Genomic DNA, 25,822 nt, shown 5'->3' on the forward strand with positions numbered 1-25,822 from the left:
CAAGTGCGGTGAAATTGCAAAGAAAGTGCAGTTCAACACTTGTTTTTTGTTTGGCTTTTTTGCTAGCTTCACTAAATGCTAAAACTGGCCTGCCATTATGATTCTCCCGGTCATTACGAGTTCATAGACACCAAACATGACTAGGTTATTTTTTATCTAAGTGGTGAAAAAAAAAAAGCAAAACTTTGTTAAAAAAAAGCGCCATTTCCGATACCTGTAGCGTCTCCATTTTTCGTGATCTGGGGTCGTTTGAGGGCTTATTTTTTGCGTGCCGAGATGACGTTTTTAATTATACCAATTTTGTGCAGATACGTTCTTTTGATCGCCCGTTATTGCATTTTAAAGGGGGATGATTTAAACTTTTATATATTTTTTATTTTTTTCATATTTTTAAAAACATTTTTTTTAAACTTTTGCCATGCTTCAATAGCCTCCATGAGAGGCTAGAAGCTGGCATAGCCTGATCGTCTCAGCTACATGGGAGCGATCATCAGATCGCTGCTATGTAGCTGAAATGCAGGTGTGCTGTGAGCGCCGACCACAGGGGGGCGCTCATAGTAGGCCTGCATCAGTAACCATAGAGGTCTCAAGGACATCTATGGTTACCATCCTGATGCATCGCCGACCCCCGATCATGTGACGGGGGTCGGCGATGCGCTCATTTCCGGCCGCACAGCCGGAAGCACCGGTTAAATGCCACTGTCAGCGTTTGACAATGGCATTTAACAGGTTAATATCGGCGGGTGAATAGCGATTTCACCCGCCGCTATTGCTCGCACATGTCAGCTGTACAAAACAGCTGACGTCGCGACTTTGATGTGGGCTCACCGCCGGAGCCCACATCAAAGGGGGAGACACGACATGCGCCGTACTAGAACGGGGCATGTTAGGAAGGGGTTAAAGAAACTTCCAATTTATCAAAATATAAAATAATTTAATCTGATCAGTAAACGGCGTAACAAGAAAAAGCAAAACACCAGAATTACTTATGCGATAAGAGGCGATCAAAACATCGTATCTACCCCAAAATGGCATCAGTAAAAACATCAGCTTGTTATAAGCCCTCACCAGTCACAGATCCCGAAAAATGAAAACATCACAGGTCTCGGAAAATGGCGACAAAATCAAAACATTTTTTTCTTATAAATTTCCAATTTTTTCCCCCCTCAGTAACTGTGCACTACTCTGCTGTGCATCTGCTAAAATCCGGCTTAGAAAAGAGCTGATCGGTGAAGATGCTTGGGGACATTTCCACCGATCTGCTATTGTTGACCAATTCATAGGATAAGGCATCAGTATTACGGTAGTGGAGTAACCCTTTAACTTGTTTATTCTTCCACCTATTTTCCTGCCAGTTTGGTGTCTTATTGTGATTGGGTCACAGTAATTCCAGTATATTCTGTCTGGTGTCCATAGGGTTTAGTGTTTTTAATGAGTGGATATTTTATTCATGGTCTATTTTATCATCTAGCAATAAAGCTGATTTTCTAAAGATATATGATGTGCGCTAATAGTTTACGATGTGTCACTTTTTCTCTTAATATTTCTAGGTCTTTTGTTTACCCATCAGTAGCTCTTTGAATGTATTTAGCAATGCCCACTTTCTTCTTTTTAGTAAAACAAGATGTCACGGCACAGTAGCAGGATATCCCAGGGATAGGGGCCCCATCCTTATAGCTAGGGGCGCCCTAGCTATCCTTGCACCACAGATTACTTCTGATGGTGAAGACGTCAGGGCCACGTGCCTTACTGAGGTTCTAAAGCAGCCCTTATCTGTCCCCTCCCCCACCCAGGGAAATGGGGAGTTGTAGTGTATAAGTATACACAAACCAGACTAACAAAGGAAAACGTACAGGGATAAATGAAAAAAAAACATTCATACAAATATGCACTCACAAACAAGAGAGTGAAACACCGAGGGCGAAGGGAAGGAAAAACCAAAAAGGAGAGGCTTAGCATTTGCACACAGACAAATCATCAAGCAATAGTCTTCTGAACAACACTTCAAATGCCTCCTCAAACAACCAACAACTCCAAATCCAGAGCCAGGTAACATGAAATAAACACTGGTAATTCCTGATTGCGAGAGGTGAGTATAGAGAGCATAGTGGAGTGGCCAACACTGAACAGCTGAGACCAACAAAGCAGATTAACCCCTGAACTGCTGTTAGAAACAGGCACTGTTTAACATTAAGGTTAAGTGTTTCTAATCAATGGAGAAGTACAAGAAATCAGAGACAATGCAGTCTTGTGGCCCCTCTTTACCACGGTAAACCTATAACACATGGTTTTCCTCACCATCCTCTGAGACCCATCCACCAACTGAACAGCATTTTTTCCCCACATGTTATATGAGTGTTTCCTTGCCTGGTGCCAAGTGTTCTGCCATTCACCGTACCTCAATCAATTCCCATCTTAGTGCCTTTTCTAATAATACCATCTGCTATGATACTATACAGTGCCCTCCAACAATTCCAGCCACACTGTCCTCCTGACAGTGCCATCCGTAGTGCCACGGAAAAATAGCTGTGAGACAAGATAGCGCAACAGGGTTTTATCTGGAAAAAAAGGGTGGTCATATAAACATTTACACATTTATATTTAAAAGTTTACAAAATCGCCCCGTGGGACCACTATGGCGGATACAGACATCACATCTCTGTTACCAAGAAAGTAAAATTACGATATCACAGCTTTTATTCCCCCAAACAGGTGCCGTCAGCCGAATAGTAAGAAAAGCAGGCTTCCAAAAAAAGAGGAACTAGAAGATAAACCATCTAAGAATAGCGGCCACAATAAATAGAATCTTAAACATTGACATTAAGAACACTTCTGTCAGCATAGGGATTGTCAGAATTACATTAGTCATGTATGTATTCCTAAAATCCCAAGAAAACCCATAATTAGAGAATATGATACTGTTTGCTGAAAGGAGATGCAGAAAAATCTTAGTTACCTGTTGATGCCATTAAGGGGTCGTTCTTTATTCAGTGGGAGAGTTCTATAGATATTGGTTATTGAAAGTTACCAGCCACAAACTGGAAGAAGTGACTTTAAAAAAAAGTGGCTTTAAATTTCCTCTGCCTATAACAGTCACATTTTAGCAATCATGATCACCGGAGAGCAGAAGAGGGGCATGCTTCCCTGAATGTGAAAAAAACAAAAAGTGTGACAATTATAGGTTCTATTTTCTCATATGTACAAAAGTACAACTTCTATAATACTGTCCACTATGTACAAGAATATAACTGCTATAATACTACCCCTATGTACAAGAATATAACTACTATAATACTGCCCCCTATGTACAAGAGTATAACTACTATTATACTGCTCCTATGTACAAGAATATAACTACTATAATGCTGCCCCTATGTACAAGAATATAACTACTATAATACTGCTCCTATGTACAAGAATATAACTACTATAATACTGCCCCTATGTACAAGAATATAACTACTATAATACTGCCCCCTATGTACAAGAATATAACTACTATAATACTGCCCCTATGTACAAGAATATAACTACTATAATACTGCCCCTATGTACAAGAATATAACTACTATAATACTGCTCCTATGTACAAGAATATAACTACTATAATACTGCCCCTATGTACAAGAATATAACTACTATAATACTGCTCCTATGTACAAGAATATAACTACTATAATACTGCCCCTATGTACAAGAATATAACTACTATAATACTGCCCCATGTACAAGAATATAACTACTACAATACTGCTCCTATGTACAAGAATATAACTACTATAATACTGCCCCCTATGTACAAGAGTATAACTACTATAATACTGCTCCTATGTACAAGAATATAACTACTATAATGCTGCCCCTATGTACAAGAATATAACTACTATAATACTGCTCCTATGTACAAGAATATAACTACTATAATACTACCCCTATGTACAAGAATATAACTACTATAATACTGCCCCTATGTACAAGAATATAACTACTATAATACTGCCCCTATGTACAGGAATATAACTACTATAATACTGTCCCCATGTACAAGAATATAACTACTATAATACTGCCCCTATGTATAAGAATATAACTACTATAATACTACCCCTATATACAAGAATATAACTACTATAATACTGTTCCTATGTACAAGAATATAACTACTATAATACTGCTCACTTTGTACAAGAATATAACTACTATCATACTGCTCCTACTTATAAGAATATAACTACTATATTAATGCTCCTTGTTACAAGAATATAACTACTATAATACTTCCCCTATATACACGAATATAACTACTATAATACTGCTCCTATGTACAAGAATATAACTACTATAATACTGCCCCTATATACAAGAATTTAACTACTATAATACTGCTCCTATGTACAAGAATATAACTACTATAATACTGTCCTTATGTGCAAGAATATAACTACTATAATACTGCTCCTATGTACAAGAATATAACTACTATAATACTGCTCCTATGTACAAGAATATAACTACTATAATACTGCTCCTATTTATAAGAATATAACTACTATAATACAGCCCCCTATGTACAAGAATATAACTACTATAATACTGCCCCTATGTACAAGAATATAACTACAATATTAATGCTCCTTGTTACAAGAATATAACTACTATAATACTTCCCCTATATACAAGAATATAAGTACTATAATACTGCTCCTATGTACAATAATATAACTACTATAATACTGGCCCCTATATACAAGAATATAACTACTATAATACTGCCCCCTATATACAAGAATATAACTACTATAATACTGCCCCTATGTACAAGAATATAACTACTATAATACTGCCCCCTATATACAAGAATATAACTACTATAATACTACCCCTATATACAAGAATATAACTACTATAATACAGCCCCTATGTACAAGAATATAACTACTATAATACTGTCCCTATGTACAAGAATATAACAACTATAATACTGCTCCTATGTACAAGAATATAACAACTATAATACTGCTCCTATGTACAAGAATATAACAACTATAATACTGCTCCTATGTACAAGAATATAACTACTATAATACTGCTCCTATGTACAAGAATATAACTACTATAATACTGCCCCCTATATACAAGAATATAACTACTATAATACAGCCCCTATGTACAAGAATATAATTACTATAATACTGTCCCTATGTACAAGAATATAACAACTATAATACTGCTCCTATGTACAAGAATATAACTACTATAATACAGCCCCCTATGTACAAGAATATAACTACTATAATACTGCCCCTATGTACAAGAATATAACTACAATATTAATGCTCCTTGTTACAAGAATATAACTACTATAATACTTCCCCTATATACAAGAATATAAGTACTATAATACTGCTCCTATGTACAATAATATAACTACTATAATACTGGCCCCTATATACAAGAATATAACTACTATAATACTGCCCCCTATATACAAGAATATAACTACTATAATACTGCCCCTATGTACAAGAATATAACTACTATAATACTGCCCCTATATACAAGAATATAACTACTATAATACTACCCCTATATACAAGAATATAACTACTATAATACAGCCCCTATGTACAAGAATATAACTACTATAATACTGTCCCTATGTACAAGAATATAACAACTATACTACTGCTCCTATGTACAAGAATATAACAACTATAATACTGCTCCTATGTACAATATAACTACTATAATACTGCTCCTATGTACAAGAATATAACTACTATAATACTGCCCCCTATATACAAGAATATAACTACTATAATACAGCCCCTATGTACAAGAATATAACTACTATAATACTGTCCCTATGTACAAGAATATAACAACTATAATACTGCTCCTATGTACAAGAATATAACTACTATAATACAGCCCCCTATGTACAAGAATATAACTACTATAATACTGCCCCTATGTACAAGAATATAACTACAATATTAATGCTCCTTGTTACAAGAATATAACTACTATAATACTTCCCCTATATACAAGAATATAAGTACTATAATACTGCTCCTATGTACAATAATATAACTACTATAATACTGGCCCCTATATACAAGAATATAACTACTATAATACTGCCCCCTATATACAAGAATATAACTACTATAATACTGCCCCTATGTACAAGAATATAACTACTATAATACTGCCCCTATATACAAGAATATAACTACTATAATACTACCCCTATATACAAGAATATAACTACTATAATACAGCCCCTATGTACAAGAATATAACTACTATAATACTGTCCCTATGTACAAGAATATAACAACTATACTACTGCTCCTATGTACAAGAATATAACAACTATAATACTGCTCCTATGTACAATATAACTACTATAATACTGCTCCTATGTACAAGAATATAACTACTATAATACTGCCCCCTATATACAAGAATATAACTACTATAATACAGCCCCTATGTACAAGAATATAACTACTATAATACTGTCCCTATGTACAAGAATATAACTACTATAATACTGTCCCTATGTACAAGAATATAACAACTATAATACTGCTCCTATGTACAAGAATATAGCTACTATAATACTGCCCCTATGTACAAGAATATAACTGCTATAATACTGCTCCTATGTACAAGAATATAACTACTATAATACTGCTCCCTATGTGCAAGAATATAACTACTATAATACTGCCCCCTATGTACAAGAATATAACTACTATAATACTGCTCCTATGTACAAGAATATAACTACTATAATACTGCTCCTATGTACAAGAATATAACTACTATAATACTGCCCCTATGTACAAGAATATAACAACTATAATACTGCCCCTATATACAAGAATATAACTACTATAATACTGCCCCTATGTACAAGAATATAACTACTATAATACTGCCCCTATGTACAAGAATATAACTACTATAATACTGCCCCTATAAACAAGAATATAACTAATATAATACTGCCCCTGTGTACAATAATAAAAAGTAACTGCTGTTGATCTGCTGTGTTAGTAGGAGGAAGGGCCACAAGAGAAAATACTCACATGCAAACTTATACATTGAGCAACTCACGCAGACTGGGAACTTCTGGTTTTGTTTGTCTGCACACACTATCAGCTTATAAAGTAATCAGAGCATGAGAAAACTTTTGACAGTTTTATTGAGAGCACAAGGAGGAAGCACAACAGTAAATCCCAACAATATAAGGACCTTTATAGATAATAAGATTCAGAAGAAATGCGGGTAACGAGATCTGGGATATTGGACGGTATGTATTATTTGTACCGTGCTTAGTATCTCTTGAAATAACTGCAGTGACTCATGCTCCGTGTTACGTTGAATACCCAAGTTTTGCTTTTTTAAGACATTTGCTTTAGAAGCATTTTATGTGTCACCTGCTTTAATATGTATTTTTGTTGTTTTTGCTTCCTATTTTTATCTTCATTTAATCTCATTAGAACATGCACCCAAGTTCCGAAACCACTAATATTTTGGGGGATGTATTGTTTGGTTAGATTTTACATAACACTGGGCAGGAATTACTTTAGCCTAAAGAAAATCTCTAGTTCAGGAGCCCTTTAAATCGGTTGAAGCCAGCTCCTTTAAATATTAAAGCTGTGCAGCCTATTCTGCCGTGCAACCTGTTTAGACAGGTCCGGTTACTGAAACTCCCCAGCAATTGTCTGTTTCAACGTATCATGTATCAAGTAAGTTTGCAAAGAGTTTTTCTTTGGCAAGTTACCAGTGTGACGCAATCACAACTCATGGACAAGCTGCGAGGTTGGATAGTCAGAGAGGTCCTAGGTCAAAAGACAGGAGGGTACATCATAGACAGAGGGGTAAGACAAAGGCATAATCAGGGCACTGTTCAGTGTCAAAATTCCAAGAAGGTAGTGGATCATGACAAAAGGGCTAGTCAAAAAGATGGTAAAAGGCTAATCCAAGGATGAGCAACAAAGATTAGAATACAAGACTAGGAGTACAAAGCACAAGAAGGTAGTGGATCATGACAAAAGGGCTAGTCAAAAAGATGGTAAAAGGCAAATCCAAGGATGAGCAACAAAGATCAGAATACAAGACTAGGAGTACAAAGCACAAGAAGGTAGTGGATCATGACAAAAGGGCTAAGCAAAAAGATGGTTAAAGGCAAATCCAAGGATGAGCAACAAAGATCAGAATACAAGACTAGGAGCACAAAGCACACACAGATCTCATGAGCAAAGCTACATCTGACAGCAATCTAAGGCCCCTTCACACTTCCTTTTTTTGTTTATATGCTTTCTGTTTTTTAAGGACCGCAAATATGGAAAAATGCACACTCATTATGTTCAATTGTGGTACCCGCCCGCAGACATGTCCTTTTTTTGGAGTAGCACGGACAAAATGTGTGCTGCACACGTGCACATGGATAACATGTACCAGCGCCTGTGAACAAGTGGTACAGTTTGCGTTGACCCCAGGTGCCCGGTATTGAAGGCAGCTCTCATTATTGTCGCCTGGTCTCCCTGAGATCAGCGTGACCTGGCGACAATGATGGGACTTGTATTCAGCACCCACTGTGTACATCATGTGTAAAATTAAGAATTAAATTAAAAAAAGGCGCTGGCTCCTGCATAATTTTCATAACCAGCATAGGGAAAGCAAACAGCTGGGCACTGATGTTAATAATCTGGGAAAAGGGGACAATATCCCAAAAGGTTCCCATGCTATTAATAACAGCTCACAGTTGTTTTCTTAGCCTTTATTGGTTACTTTATGGGGGACACCAGAAAAAAAATGACGTAGGGTCCCCCCTATTAAATCAAACCAGTAAAGGCTAAACAGACAGCTGTGGATTGATATTAATAGCATGGGTAGAGGTCAGGGATATTGCCCCCCCTCCCAAGCTACCAACATCAGCCCTCAGTCGCCTCAGAAATGACACGTCCATAAGTTGCACCAAATCTGGCCCGTAGCCTCACTCTTCCCACTTACCCTGGCAAATTGGATAACAGTGTCGTGGTTGATGTCAGCTTTGTATTGTCAGGTGACATCAAGCCCAATGGTTAGTAATGAAGAGGTGTCTATAAGATGCCCCCATTACTAACCCCATAGTAAGTTTTGAAATAAACACACAGCATGAATAAAATCCTTAAGTTGAAATAAATACTCCCTGACCCTCTTTTTCACATTTATTATTGTTAAAATAAAAATAATAGAACTGACTAAACTGTCACTAAAAGCTCTGAAAGCTCGACATGCCCCACCCCTTGATTGGACGGCAGAACTGTCATTCACTGCGAACAGACACCCTGATAGGAGGAATAGAGACAACCCATAACATTTTTTAGAGGATTTTATTTTAAGAGCTTTACATTTTTTCCTGCTCAGTTATTTAGCTAATTCTTGCTTTCTTATTGAAAGCAGCTCCCATCATTGTTGTTTGGTTTCCATGAGATCAGCATGCCAGGCGACAATGATGGGACTTGTATTCAGCACCCTCTGTGTACATTCTGTGTAAAGAATTATACAAAGTAAAGGCATGGGCTCTTGTGTAACTTTCTTAACCAGTACAGGGAAAGCCCACAGCTTGGGGCTGATGTTCATAATTTGGGACAAGGAACATTACCCCTTATGGTTCCCAGGCTATTAATAAAAGCTCACAGCTGTTTGCTTAACCTTCTTGGTAATCCCCCCAAAAATGAGGCAGGGTCCCCCTATCAATTCATATCAGCAAAGGCTAAACAGACAGCTTTGAGTTGATATTAATAATCTGGGAAAGGGCCAGAGATATTGCCCCTCCCAGGCTACCAACATCATCCCTCAGTCGACACAGAAATTGCGCTTCCATAAGATGCACCAAATCTAGCACTTAGGCTCCTTCTTCCCTCTTGCACTAGTGCAATGGCAGGTGGGGTATTTTTTGTGGGGTTGATATCATCTTTGTATTGTCAGCTGACATCGAGCCCAGGGCTTAGGAATGTAGAGGTGTCTATAAGGCAGCCCCATTACTAACCCCATAGTAAGTTTTGAAATAAACACACTGACTCCTTTATTTTAAATAAAAATAAAAGAGCAAAGTTATACTCACCTTTATGTCTAATCCATTGAAGCCCATGTCCCCTGTAAAAAAACAAAAAATAATAAACAACCATGTCCCTCATCTGTCAGATGTGAAGATAATCTCCGATGCCAATGTCCCTTGTGAAAAAAATAAAATAATTAGCAACCATATACCTCATCTGTCCAAAGTGAAGATAATCCATACGACCTCATGCATTAAGCCATCTCTGCGACATCTGATTTTCAAAATGAACTAAGCCATTATGCAACCATTCATTCTGAAAACCATGACACAATGAGCTGCTGCGAGCACAACTTCAGTGAAAAGCCGTGACAGTATAGAGGTTACCGCCTGTCACTGCATTCCCACAGGTACTTTACTGTGACCTGGGGCAATGAACTGTGGTGACCTCATTGAGATCACCGCGAGCACAGATGGAATTTTATCACTGTGCTAGCAGTGATCTCATTGAGGTTGCCGCAATTCTTTGGGTCGCTCACAGTGATCTGCCCTTTGGAGCTCTTCCTACTTGCCCTGGTGCAGTGCAGTGGCAATTGGAGTAATATGTTTGAGGTAGATATTAGATGGTTTATGGCGGCTGACATCAAGCCCAGGGCTTAGTAATGGAGAGGAGTTGATATGATGCCCCCATTACTAAACCCCATAGTCAGATTGTAAAAAAATACACAACCTATTTTACTCATGTATTCACAAAAACAATTTATCCACCTACAATAAAAAAGCAAAGTTATACTCACCTTTCCGCCAATAATCCATTGAAGCCCATGTCCCACTGTAAACGACAAAAAATAATAAAACACCATATTTCTCACCTGTCCGACGATAATCCATTAATGGCCATGTCCCACGATGATCTGGATGATGTGGAGAGAGGTTAAATCCAAATCAATGAGAGAAGTAAAGACTCTTTTTAACATCTCTCCCCTCCGATGAGGATCATGTAAAGAGCATCCCAGTCTAATAACCTAGAATTATTCATATATTACTATGAAAAGGAAAATTTGATGTCTAAATCAGAAAGCCCCTTTAAAAATGCTGTCTCTCTTATATAATTTAAAGAATCACCAAGATTAGCGATCATCTGGAATATGCCGTAGCAAGTATTCAATTCCCCTGCAGCGCCTCCGCAGGACAAATTAAGTATTACATGCCGACTAATGAAATGAATTATAATCCATGTTCTGGGTCCTCCAATGGGAAAGACACATTTGTAGCTGTTTTCTATTCTATTAATCCCTAAATCGACACCTTGTTACGTACTTGTTACTTTGTGTACTGACCACCCATGGGAAATATTGAACAGGGCAGATGATTGGAGGAAACCTTTTGTCTTTTTGGCATTGTCTTTCATTCTATAATGCAGTTATTGTATAATGAGTTACATTTTTATTCTTTGTTGCAGTGACGTTGTGCTCGATGGAGCCGCAGTGAATCACGACTGATGAAGACTGGGTGTCAGGATGATGTTGGTCAGTCATGTCACGTATTGTTGGGTTCTTACCTTCCTGCTATTACAGATGTTTTCTTGTAAGTATTACATAAGCCAAGATATTATATATTGCTCCATTTATAAATCCGCTGTAATACCTAGTGACATGCCGCTATGTGTTATCTGTTATGGCTGGCAATCAGGCCACACAGCGTGCAGTAATCAGCGCACATACAGAGATCTGGCAATAACCCAAAACAATAGGACGAGCTCTGAGACGTGGAATCTCTGTAGACTGCAGTACCTGATCTATCCTCACACAACTGGAAGCAGCAGTGGATTGCGCCTATCCACTACCTATGCAACTCGGCACTGCCTGAGGAGCTGACTAGCCTGAAGATAGAAATACAAGCCTGACTTACCTCAGAGAAATACCCCAAAGGAATAGGCAGCCCCCCACATATAATGACTGTTAGCAAGATGAAAAGACAAACGTAGGAATGAAATAGATTCAGCAAAGTGAGGCCCGATATTCTAGACAGAGCGAGGATAGCAAAGAGAACTATGCAGTCTACAAAAAACCCTAAAACGAAAACCACGCAAAGGGGCAAAAAGACCCACCGTGCCGAACTAACAGCACGGCGGTGCACCCCTTTGCTTCTCAGAGCTTCCAGCAAAAGATAATAACAAGCTGGACAGAAAAAACAGAAAACAAACTAGAAGCACTTATCTAGCAGAGCAGCAGGCCCAAGGAAAGATGCAGTAGCTCAGATCCAACACTGGAACATTGACAAGGAGCAAGGAAGACAGACTCAGGTGGAGCTAAATAGCAAGGCAGCCAACGAGCTCACCAAAACACCTGAGGGAGGAAGCCCAGAGACTGCAATACCACTTGTGACCACAGAAGTGAACTCAGCCACAGAATTCACAACAGTATACCCCCCTTGAGGAGGGGTCACCGAACCCTCACCAGAACCCCCAGGCCGACCAGGATGAGCCACATGAAAGGCACGAACAAGATCTGGGGCATGGACATCAGAGGCAAAAACCCAGGAATTATCTTCCTGAGCATAACCCTTCCATTTGACCAGATACTGGAGTTTCCGTCTAGAGACACGAGAATCCAAAATCTTCTCCACAATATACTCCAATTCCCCCTCCACCAAAACAGGGGCAGGAGGCTCCACAGATGGAACCATAGGTGCCACGTATCTCCTCAACAACGACCTATGGAATACATTATGTATGGAAAAGGAGTCTGGGAGGGTCAGACGAAAAGACACCGGATTGAGAATCTCAGAAATCCTATACGGACCAATAAAACGAGGTTTAAATTTAGGAGAGGAAACCTTCATAGGTATATGACGAGAAGATAACCAAACCAGATCCCCAACACGAAGTCGGGGTCCCACACGGCGTCTGCGATTAGCGAAAAGCTGAGCCTTCTCCTGGGACAAGGTCAAATTGTCCACTACCTGAGTCCAGATCTGCTGCAACTTGTCCACCACATTATCCACACCAGGACAGTCCGAAGACTCAACCTGTCCTGAAGAGAAACGAGGATGGAACCCAGAATTGCAGAAAAATGGAGAGACCAAGGTAGCCGAGCTGGCCCGATTATTAAGGGCGAACTCAGCCAACGGCAAAAATGACACCCAATCATCCTGGTCAGCGGAAACAAAACATCTCAGATATGTTTCCAAGGTCTGATTGGTTCGTTCGGTCTGGCCATTAGTCTGAGGATGGAAGGCCGAGGAAAAAGATAGGTCAATGCCCATCCTACCACAAAAGGCTCGCCAGAACCTCGAGACAAACTGGGAACCTCTGTCAGAAACAATATTCTCAGGAATGCCATGTAAACGAACCACATGCTGGAAGAACAAAGGCACCAAATCAGAGGAGGAAGGCAATTTAACCAAGGGCACCAGATGGACCATTTTAGAAAAGCGATCACAGACCACCCAAATGACTGACATCTTTTGAGAAACGGGAAGGTCAGAAATGAAATCCATCGAAATATGTGTCCAAGGCCTCTTCGGGACCGGCAAGGGCAAAAGCAACCCACTGGCACGTGAACAGCAGGGCTTAGCCCTAGCACAAATTCCACAGGACTGCACAAAAGCACGCACATCCCGTGACAGAGATGGCCACCAGAAGGATCTAGCAACCAACTCCCTGGTACCAAAGATTCCTGGATGACCGGCCAGCACCGAACAATGAAGTTCAGAGATAACTTTACTAGTCCACCTATCAGGGACGAACAGTTTCTCGGCCGGACAACGATCAGGTTTATTAGCCTGAAATTTCTGCAACACTCTCCGCAAATCAGGGGAGATGGCAGACACAATGACTCCTTCCTTGAGGATACTCGCCGGCTCAGATAACCCCGGAGAGTCGGGCACAAAACTCCTAGACAGAGCATCCGCCTTCACATTTTTAGAGCCCGGAAGGTATGAAATCACAAAATCAAAACGAGCAAAAAACAACGACCAACGGGCCTGTCTAGGATTCAAGCGCTTGGCAGACTCAAGATAAGTAAGGTTCTTATGATCAGTCAAAACCACCACGCGATGCTTAGCACCCTCAAGCCAATGACGCCACTCCTCGAATGCCCACTTCATGGCCAGCAACTCTCGGTTGCCCACATCATAATTACGCTCAGCAGCAGAAAATTTCCTGGAAAAGAAAGCACATGGTTTGAACACTGAGCAACCAGAACCTCTCTGTGACAAAACCGCCCCTGCACCAATCTCAGAAGCATCAACCTCGACCTGGAACGGAAGAGAAACATCAGGTTGACACAACACAGGGGCACAGCAAAAACGACGCTTCAACTCCTGAAAAGCTTCCACGGCAGCAGAAGACCAATTAACCAAATCAGCACCCTTCTTGGTCAAATCGGTCAATGGTCTGGCAATGCTAGAAAAATTACAGATGAAGCGACGATAAAAATTAGCAAAGCCCAGGAATTTCTGCAAACTTTTTAGAGATGTCGGCTGAGTCCAATCCTGGATGGCCTGAACCTTAACCGGATCCATCTCGATAGTAGAAGGGGAAAAGATGAACCCCAAAAATGAAACTTTCTGCACACCGAAGAGACACTTTGATCCCTTCACGAACAAGGAATTAGCACGCAGTACCTGGAAAACCATTCTGACTTGCTTCACATGAGACTCCCAATCATCTGAGAAGATCAAAATGTCATCCAAGTAAACAATCAAGAATTTATCCAGATACTCACGGAAAATGTCATGCATAAAAGACTGAAAAACAGATGGAGCATTGGCAAGTCCGAACGGCATCACCAGATACTCAAAATGACCCTCGGGCGTATTAAATGCCGTTTTCCATTCATCTCCCTGCCTGATTCTCACCAGATTATACGCACCACGAAGATCAATCTTAGTAAACCAACTAGCCCCCTTAATCCGAGCAAACAAGTCAGAAATCAATGGCAAGGGATACTGAAACTTAACAGTGATCTTATTAAGAAGGCGGTAATCAATACACGGTCTTAGCGAACCATCCTTCTTGGCTACAAAAAAGAACCCTGCTCCCAATGGTGACGACGATGGGCGAATATGTCCCTTCTCCAGGGACTCCTTCACATAACTGCGCATAGCGGTGTGTTCAGGTACGGACAAATTAAATAAACGACCCTTAGGGAATTTACTACCAGGAATCAAATCGATAGCACAATCACAATTCCTATGCGGAGGAAGGGCATCAGACTTGGACTCTTCAAATACATCCTGAAAGTCCGACAAGAACTCTGGGATGTCAGAAGGAATGGATGACGAAATAGACAAAAATGGAACATCACCATGTACTCCCTGACAACCCCAGCTGGTTACCGACATAGAGTTCCAATCCAATACTGGATTATGGGTTTGTAGCCATGGCAACCCCAACACGACCACATCATGCAAATTATGCAGTACCAGAAAGCGAATAACTTCCTGATGTGCAGGAGCCATGCACATGGTCAGCTGGGCCCAGTACTGAGGCTTATTCTTGGCCAGAGGTGTAGCATCAATTCCTCTCAACGGAATAGGACACCGCAAAGGCTCCAAGAAAAATCCACAACGTTTAGCATAATCCAAATCCATCAGATTCAGGGCAGCGCCTGAATCCACAAACGCCATGACAGAATATGATGACAAAGAGCACATTAAGGTAATGGACAAAAGGAATTTGGACTGTACAGTACCAATAACGGCAGAGCTATCGAACCGCCTAGTGCGTTTAGGACAATTAGAAATAGCATGAGTAGAATCACCACAATAGAAACACAGTCTGTTCAGACGTCTGTGTTCGTGCCGTTCTACTTTAGTCATAGTCCTGTCGCACTGCATAGGCTCAGGTTTACTCTCAGACAATACCGCCAGATGGTGCACAGATTTACGCTCGCGCAAGCGACGACCGATCTGAATGGCCAAGGACATAGACTCATTCAAACCAGCAGGCATAGGAAATCCCACCATGACATCCTTAAGAGCCTCAGAGAGACCCCTTCTGAACAAAGCCGCTAGTGCAGATTCATTCCACAGAGTGAGTACTGACCATTTTCTAAATTTCTGACAATATACTTCTACATCATCCTGACCCTGGCATAAAGCCAGCAGATTTTTCTCAGCTTGATCCACTGAATTAGGCTCATCGTAAAGCAATCCCAGCGCCTGGAAAAATGCATCAACATTACTCAATGCAGAATCTCCTGGTGCAAGAGAAAACGCCCAGTCCTGTGGGTCGCCGCGCAAAAAAGAAATAATAATCAAAACCTGTTGAATAGGATTACCAGAAGAATGAGGTTTCAAGGCCAAAAATAGCTTACAATTATTTCTGAAGCTCAGGAACTTAGTTCTGTCACCAAAAAACAAATCAGGAATCGGAATTCTTGGTTCTAGCATCGATTTCTGATCAATAGTATCTTGAATCTTTTGTACATTTACAACGAGATTATCCATTGAGGAGCACAGAGCCTGAATATCCATGTCCACAGCTGTGTCCTGAAGCACTCTAATGTCTAGGGGAAAAAAAAGACTGAAGACAGAGCTAAGAAAAAAAAATGATGTCAGGATTTCTTTTCTCCCTCTATTGGGAATCATTGGTGTGGGCTCCTTGTACTGTTATGGCCGGCAATCAGGCAACACAGCGTGCAGTAATCAGCGCACATACAGAGATCTGGCAATAACCAAAAACAATAGGACGAGCTCTGAGACGTGGAATCTCTGTAGACTGCAGTACCTGAACTATCCTCACACAACTGGAAGCAGCAGTGGATTGCGCCTATCCACTACCTATGCAACTCGGCACTGCCTGAGGAGCTGACTAGCCTGAAGATAGAAATACAAGCCTGACTTACCTCAGAGAAATACCCCAAAGGAATAGGCAGCCCCCCACATATAATGACTGTTAGCAAGATGAAAAGACAAACGTAGGAATGAAATAGATTCAGCAAAGTGAGGCCCGATATTCTAGACAGAGCGAGGATAGCAAAGAGAACTATGCAGTCTACAAAAAACCCTAAAACGAAAACCACGCAAAGGGGCAAAAAGACCCACCGTGCCGAACTAACAGCACGGCGGTGCACCCCTTTGCTTCTCAGAGCTTCCAGCAAAAGATAATAACAAGCTGGACAGAAAAAACAGAAAACAAACTAGAAGCACTTATCTAGCAGAGCAGCAGGCCCAAGGAAAGATGCAGTAGCTCAGATCCAACACTGGAACATTGACAAGGAGCAAGGAAGACAGACTCAGGTGGAGCTAAATAGCAAGGCAGCCAACGAGCTCACCAAAACACCTGAGGGAGGAAGCCCAGAGACTGCAATACCACTTGTGACCACAGAAGTGAACTCAGCCACAGAATTCACAACAGTTATCTGTTGAAATCCCCTACAATATCTATATATGTAAAATAAACCTTATGTTTGGGTAATTGTGCACTTATCAATGGCTAGATCAACAGGTGTCCAAATATTAAAGGGGCACTTCATACGTAATGCAACAACTAATCCTATATAAGTATATACAGGACAAGGAAGAGATCCCACGGAGTATGAATAAAACAAATAATTTTATTAAATAATATTTAAAAGACAAAATATAAAAAAGCAGGAATGCCGTTATAGGGAACATCAAGCACTATGTCAAAAATTGGGGGCGTAAAGTAAATAATAATAGCAGCACATGGAAGGGAAATACATATATCAGGTGGGTACAAATATAGCGATAGCCTATAGTAGGTACGCAGTCATAATATTAATCAATGTACATGAATATAATAAGAATAAGATAATAACACCATAGGATTAATAAGATTTAAGCAGCATGAACATAAAACTGTCGGGGTAATATGGACAAGAATGAAATCACAATAACAAACAATCTAAGTACCATGCTCCTGAATATGGTGAGACCAGAGCTGACCGTGTAGACTATTTGTAGCTGACCCAAACCCCTAATAGTCTAGGGAAGTTATGTCCATCCATACAAAGGCAACGTAGATGCCATATATCAAAGTAGTTACCTTTGGAGAGAGTTCTCCTGGCGTCCCCTCACCCCGACGTGCGTTTCGCAGACAACTTCTTCCGGTGCCGTCGTAATCCAAATGGAGGTCCCTTGGCTAATTTTTTACATTATTTATTTATTTATTTACATGGTGCGCTGGCTAATCACAGCCATGCCATTGCTTGGCATGGCGATGATAGGGCCGGAAGTTCCCACACCCTTAAACCTTATTGATTGGCTTTAAGAAGTCTGTGTTCGGGGTTTGGCACCGGACACCAACTTTACCGTTCAGGTTCGCTCATCCCTACTCATATTATTTTGAGGGACTTGGAATTACAATTCACATGAGATAGTGAAAAAAATATATAATGTGGTCAAAATAGATACCTTGATGTTTTTTTCCCAGGACCTCTCTGGGAGCGCCCACAAATTACACTTAATTGACACCTTTTGTTCTGGGTTTTAGTAAATCCCATCCCTTTCATAACCGTGAATGCGAGAATTTGCTTGACTTGTTTCCAAAAATTCAGGACTTTTCTGGTAAATTCAGAACTGTCGGCAACTATGGTGGACAAAGTGATGTGGGGTATTAGATTTTGCATCGGGACCCTAATTACCCCCTTTTATCTTTATATTCTCCATAGCTGATCATATATATTTTTCTCTACAGACATCGGCTGTGATCCAGATTATACCCTAACTACACTGAATGTGACGGCACAAGTTGGACTCTGCGTTTACATCCCATGTACATTTACCATACCCAGCGGAATAAGCATAGGCCCATCAGCCATAGGATTCTGGAAAATAAATGAAAATTCAGCAGGGACCATGGCCTCTACTGACAAACCATCAAGTAGAATGTTCTTTACTGGAAAAATCTCCGATAGAGACTGTTCCTTTTTAATGAACGATGTTATGAAAAGTGATAAAAACAATTATTTTTTCAGATTTGAACAAGAATCGGTAAAGTACAGTTATACAGATTATAAGTCAAACCTGACTGTAACAGGTAAATTACAGAATCCGGTTGTTAGATGATGATTCATAGGTGAATTGTTCATTGATCTGTTTCTTATGTGTATTGTGAAGTCACCTATAATTAGGTTTACCGGCAGTCCTATGGAAATCCAATGATAACGGCCAACTAATAGACACATCCGAAACATTGTATCCTGGTGAAATCCCTTTACATAAAATGTGATGAGCCAGACTTGTAAAACTCCTTTACCACCAGCGTAATATAATGTAGATATCATGGAGAACATTACGAAGTTGAAGGTTGAGCAGAGAAAATGGCAGAAGTGCATTACTCTCATTGTGGGTCATGATTAGTGATTAGTGAATGTGATCGGATTAAGTGTTATCCATGCTCGGGTGCTAACCGAGAGTCTTCGGAAAACTATGTTTAAGGTACCGCGCGCGCATGTGTCATGGCTGTTCCATGGCATGGCTGTGAACATGCTGTCTCGGAGACTCAAATATATTTTTCGAATGCGCCGAAGACCCTTGATTAGCACCCAAGCATGGATAACGCCTTATCTGAGCACATTCGTTTATCACTAGACATGATCACATCTGCGTTGTTCATTTCCATTGTTGGGTTCCATCGTAGAAGCAGAACAATGAAAATGATGGTGGACACCAACAGAAGAAGAAGTTCTGTAGGCCCAGAATCAATGGGGTCCATTTGCATCAGTGATGCAAAATATCAATTTGGCTCGTAAAGAGAAGAGAACATTTCCAATCTACTTCCATTTTAGGAAACCCCTGTCTTTATTTTGCCATTTCAATGCTGCTGATCAACCAGAAATATCCATTGCAAAAAAAGAAGTAGACAGGAACATCTAATAATAATACAAAACCTTCAAGCTTTATTCCAAATACATATCTTTAAAAATCCATACGAGGATGATGTGGTGCAGGGACCGCCCTGACGCGTTTCTGGCGCCTTAGTCAGTAGTCGGCACACATAGCAAGTCAGCAATTCAGCTACATACGGGTGATCTGACCATCGCCTGTATGTAGCAGATCAGATCAGATTATGGCAGCTTCTAGTCTCCTATGGAGACCATGGCAAAAGCAAAAAATAAATGTTTTTAAGAATATAAAAAAAATAAAAATATAAAGGTTCAAATCACCCCCCCCCCCCCGTTTCGCCCCAATCAAAATAAAACAATAAAAAAATCAAACACACATATTTGGTATCGCCGCGTTCAGAATCGCCCGATCTACTAATATAAAAAAGGATTAACCTGACCGCTAAACGTCATAGAGAGAAAAAAATAGAAACGCCAGAATTATGTTTTTTTAGTCGCCGCAACATTGCATTAAAATGCAATAACGGGCGATCAAAAGAACGTATCTGCACCAAAATGGTATCATTAAAAACGTCAGCTCAGCACGCAAAAAATAATCCATCACCTGACCCCAGATCACGAAAAATGGAGATTCTAGGAGTATCGGAAAATGGCGCCATTTTTTTTTTCTTTTAACAAACTTTGGAATTTTTTTTCATCACTTAGATAAAAAATATCCTTGACATATTTGATTGAGATCCATTAGTACCACTAGAGTAGTCGTAGTGTTGAAAGTGAAAAACTGATGAAACTTGGGCCAAACTCTGATCAAAAACACTTATGAAACTTGGACTGATTTTGATGTGTGAATGAGGCCCAAGATGTTTTCGCGTCAGTGCAGTAGTTGTAGTGGTGGTGACAGTACTGATGTACCAGTGAAGTTCGGTATCAGCAGCGCCATTTTTTGCCCCTTAGACACATTACTAGTGAGGCAGTGCTACCACTTTATTTATTGGAAAATTCCAATGACTTAACACCTTTTCTCCAATTCTTTTTAGACTTGACAGACAAACCTGAGATCTCTGTGGGGACGTTGGAGGCCGGTAAAGAAGCAACTGTCACCTGTAAAAGTCCTGGTGTCTGCGCTGGGACGGCTCCTGGCTTCACATGGACTGGACAACATGGAGTATCATCGAATTATAACAATTCTTACCCAAATCGCACCAGCATTCACTTCTCTAAGATCACCTTCACACCTGCAAGGAGCGACAATGGGAAATCATTAGAGTGTAAGGTCGCCTTCCTCTCTGACACAGCGGTCACACAAGAAACCATCACACTAAATGTCACGTGTAAGTCTCCATACAAGGTTTTATTCCAGTGTCTTCATTCTTAAAGTAAACTTACTCTAATAAAGAACAACAATCCCATGTATTGTGGAAAGGGAAACACATTTCCAAATGTACTTTAGTTGCACTTTCTGTTTTTTAAAGGCAATGCGTCATCAGAAAATGGCCGAACAGCTTAAGTTTTATGTTAATTCCATCTTAAACACAAACAATTGGCCAATTTTTTTACATTACAATCTGTATTAAAAATTAAGAATCTTGCAGTTTTCACATTGGAGACTGATTCTGTTTTAGACTCATACTTTCTTTTCAGGAAATACACACGCACATTAGCAGCAATAAATAGCCTCTGACCCTTTTTTTGTACTGCTTAACTTAGTGCAGATACCCAATTGACACAGTCAAGTGCAGCCAGCGTCGAATTCCTTTTTTGGTATTGAAGCATCTAATGAGCGTGTGCAAAGATGACTGTAAACAGAGAGAGAGAGGAGGTGAGCTGTGACATCAACTTTTGTGAATGGTAGATCCTGTGTTATCTACTGTATATAGAGGTATTATCAGTCATAGTACAGGAGGAGGAGGTGAGCTGTGACATCGCCTATTGTGAATGGTGGATCTTGTGTTATCTACTGTATATAGAGGTGTTATCAGTCATTGTACAGGAGGAGGAGGTGAGCTGTGACATCACCTATTGTGAATGGTGGATCCTGTGTTATCTGCTGTATATAGAGGTGTTATCAGTCATTGTACAGGAGGAGGAGGTGAGCTGTGACATCACCTATTGTGAATGGTGGATCCTGTGTTATCTGCTGTATATAGAGGTGTTATCAGTCATTATACAGGAGGAGGAGGTGAGCTGTGACATCACCTATTGTGAATGGTAGATCTTGTGTTATCTGCTGTATATAGAGGTGTTATCAGTCATTGTACAGGAGGAGGAGGTGAGCTGTGACATCACCTATTGTGAATTGTGGATCCTGTGTTATCTACTGTATATAGAGGTGTTATCAATCATTGTACAAGAGGAGGAGGTGAGCTGTGACATCACCTATTGTGAATGGTGGATCCTGTGTTATCTACTGTATATAGAGGTGTATCAGTCATTGTACAGGAGGAGGAGGTGAGCTGTGACATCACCTATTGTTAATGGTGGATCCTGTGTTATCTACTGTATATAGAGGTGTTATCAGTCATTGTACAAGAGGAGGAGGTGAGCTGTGACATCACCTATTGTAAATGGTGGATCCTGTGTTATCTACTGTATATAGAGGTGTATCAGTCATTGTACAGGAGGAGGAGGTGAGCTGTGACATCACCTATTGTAAATGGTGGATCCTGTGTTATCTACTGTATATAGAGGTGTTATCAGTCATTGTACAGGAGGAGGAGGTGAGCTGTGACATCACCTATTGTGAATGGTGGATCCTGTGTTATCTGCTGTATATAGAGGTGTTATCAGTCATTGTACAGGAGGAGGAGGTGAGCTGTGACATCACCTATTGTGAATGGTGGATCCTGTGTTATCTGCTGTATATAAAGGTGTTATCAGTCATTGTACAGTAGGAGGAGGTGAGCTGTGACATCACCTATTGTGAATGGTGGATCCTGTGTTATCTACTGTATATAGTGGTGTTATCAGTCATTATACAGGAGGAGGAGGTGAGCTGTGACATCACCTATTGTGAATGGTGGATCCTGTGTTATCTACTGTATATAGAGGTCTTATCAGTCATTGTACAGGAGGAGGAGGTGAGCTGTGACATCGCCTAGTGTGAATAGCTCTCATTTACTTTTTTTCAATTATATTTTAATATAAACAACGTGTCATGCTAAATAGAGACAAAAAAATATTTGACTAAGGAAATGAGAAAAAAAAATAGATGTCTTAAACCATATTGTTTAAATCTTTCCTGCTATGAAGGGTGAAAAATGTTTGTTAATCAATTGGTTAAGCAAGAGGTGATATTCTTATAAAACATGCTCTTCAAGATTAGATGTCTTTAACAATACACAGTATAATGATGTACAGGACACTTATTTTATCCAATCTTACAAAAAATTTTTCTCTTGTAGACCCGCCCAATGTGATCATTGCCATTAGAGGTAACAATATTTTACTATAGTATATGTGTGGTCATATCAAGATGAACAATAATTTGTGGGGATTTTTTATTCTAAAGGCGACTTCCTGGTATTAATCAACTTGCAGATGACTTTTCACCAAATTTTGTGTGATTGTTAATCACACTCAGGTCTGCTGTGCTCCAGCACATATCAACATTCTCCAGTGAGGAAAGCAGACTGTTTGTCAATTAATTTCTCACACTGAGTCTGTGTTAAACAATTATGGGGGCGTGTTCTTCTTTCGCCAGTGTTTTGCTGCTTGCTTATGATTGGTTATTGACAAAAAGAGGAAGAAGGACACGCCCCCAGTGAAATCTCTCTGGTAATGCCCACTTAGACTTTAAAAAGTTAACTGTTTAGGTATCAAATACTTTGATTACTAATGTCTCAGCAACAGAGAGGTGTTATAAAAAGAAAAAAAATGTCATTACATTTTGGTGAAAGGTTCTCTTTAAACCATTATGTACTACTACACTTCCCCTGTAGTGCCACCAGGGTTGCCAACTTGACTTACAAGTATTACGTGTCTGCAGCCCATAAGAGATACCTGGTGCTGGAACTATTTTCCTTCCTTTGCTACTGCTGAACCAAGACTGCCTCTAGAGTCCAGTTATTTAAGCCCCAGACCACACCCTGGGGTGGAGATAAGGTGGACGTCCTCCCACCCGCTCTATGGATGTCCACACTGACACCATTAAGTGTAGTGAAACATATCTCCCCTCCATCACTTCACCAGTGACTTTGTCACAAGGGGTATTCATGCTGTCATCATGTTGTGCTTTTTATATAGTTGTGTCCTTTATTACCATTCATTTTGGCTCAAAATATCCCAAAATAGGTGGAGAAAATGTCCAATTTTGAAAAATGAAAAAAAAAAATAAAAAAATAAATACTGATTTTGTGATACTCTGGAGGGAGAAGTTATGCTGTTATGTATCTAAGAGAGAACAATACACAGGAATTGCAATCTGTTGACTGCTTTACTATCATGTCACTAGAATTTGTGAGAATCTGGAATTTTAAACATATTCATGTAAAGGTGGCATTATTTTTGTTAGAAGTTTGTAAATGACCATCTTATTAATCAGTGTTGGACTGGTCCACTAGACGATCAAATATTGAAGATGAATTCCACTCTTTATGGGACAAATGGGCTGAAAATTGACCATATGACTGATTTCAGGGTTTCTTTCTTTTTCTTGGAGAGGTTCTTATTAGTCTACGGCAGTGTTCCCCAAGTCCGGTCCTCAAGAGCCACCAACAGGTCATGTTTTCAGGATTTCCTTATTATTGCACAGGTGATAATTGCATCACCTGGACAGGCAAGCATTCAATGACCTGTGCAATACTAAGGAAATCCTCAAAACATGAACTGTTGGTGGCTCTTGAGGACCGGAGTTGGGGAACACTGGTCTACGGTGACACTATGTAAAACATTAGTGGCTACAATGAAGGTGAAGCTGGTACCAAGGTCCTAGATGACCGTTTTGGAATGTGAACAGAAGTATACTAAATTTGAGACAGTGACTAGAAATGACAAGAAATAATGTTTTGTTATGGGAAGTGTAGGGATTTAAGCTTTCTATCGGCGTTGAGGGGTACACAAGCACTTGGTTCTAGTGCAAAACTGTTTTAGGTTTAATAACTCTCAAAAGTATACAAAACAGCTTTTCTTCAGCTAAAAGAAAGCATTCAATAAAAAAAACCACAGTCATTTCTCAGGGAAGGCACAGTAAAATTGCAGTTTTACTTTCTCTGTAACTGAGGCACTGTAACGGCTTTCGACACGGTCTGTCCACCATTAGAGTTCTCATTCCAGCTCCACTACTTCAGATACACCTGAGCCGATTCAGCTTTTATAAGACCTGCATGGCCAGTATTCGAGTGTATGGGTGCAACCATTCCCACCCATGCTCTTTGGTCATTCCTAAATCCTGGACCCAAAATCCCTTTCATTATTAAAATAGCTCCTAATGTTAATGGAGCTTTCAATTCTACGACTTTCATCACCGAGGCTAGCCACCTCGGTGATACATACCTGCCAAACAGCACAGCTCAAATAAACACATGACCAAAGGAATTGATACTTGTAGTGAATTTACTTTTTGTTTTGCTTAAAATAATGCATCTAAATGGCTCTCGTGTCACATTCCATCACATCTTTTTCCTATTTGTGACTTTCTTTGTCTTTTCTTTCTTTTAGGTGGTGTTAGAGACAATACTTTTATAGCCAAGGAAGGAGGCAGTACACAGATAAACTGCACAGTGGACAGCAACCCTATAGCCGAAATTACTTTGCTACTGGAAAATGAGAAAAAAAAAACAATTACCGGACAATGGCTTACCTACAACCTTACCAACATTAGTCCTAGTGATGCTGGGAAATACTTGTGTAAGGGAAAGAATAACCTTGGGAGCTCCGAAAAAAACATTGATATAATTGTTCACTGTGAGTAGACCGCCAAGACCTAAAGATAACTAATTATCTGGGC

At 39.9% G+C, this 25,822-nt stretch overlaps 1 protein-coding gene across 2 annotated transcripts in view; it reads left to right on the forward strand.

Annotated features, from left to right (window-relative positions):
• Positions 1–25,822, forward strand: part of LOC138651915 (sialic acid-binding Ig-like lectin 13) — a 36,134-nt gene that overhangs the window by 839 nt on the left and 9,473 nt on the right. The window contains exons 1-6 of one of the 2 annotated variants that reach the window (XM_069742521.1): positions 7,197–7,324; positions 11,523–11,647; positions 18,729–19,070; positions 20,916–21,209; positions 23,280–23,309; positions 25,534–25,779. In XM_069742521.1, the coding sequence (XP_069598622.1) occupies positions 11,581–11,647; positions 18,729–19,070; positions 20,916–21,209; positions 23,280–23,309; positions 25,534–25,779 (979 nt within the window). In that variant the 5' untranslated portion in view covers positions 7,197–7,324; positions 11,523–11,580. Of the gene's footprint in view, positions 1–7,196; positions 7,325–11,522; positions 11,648–18,728; positions 19,071–20,915; positions 21,210–23,279; positions 23,310–25,533; positions 25,780–25,822 lie in introns of those variants that run through there. The other variant, XM_069742520.1, reaches the window with a different exon arrangement.

Source organism: Ranitomeya imitator, chromosome 10 (genome assembly GCF_032444005.1).
Source record: "Ranitomeya imitator isolate aRanImi1 chromosome 10, aRanImi1.pri, whole genome shotgun sequence".
In the NCBI taxonomy this organism is placed as follows: Eukaryota; Metazoa; Chordata; class Amphibia; order Anura; family Dendrobatidae; genus Ranitomeya; species Ranitomeya imitator.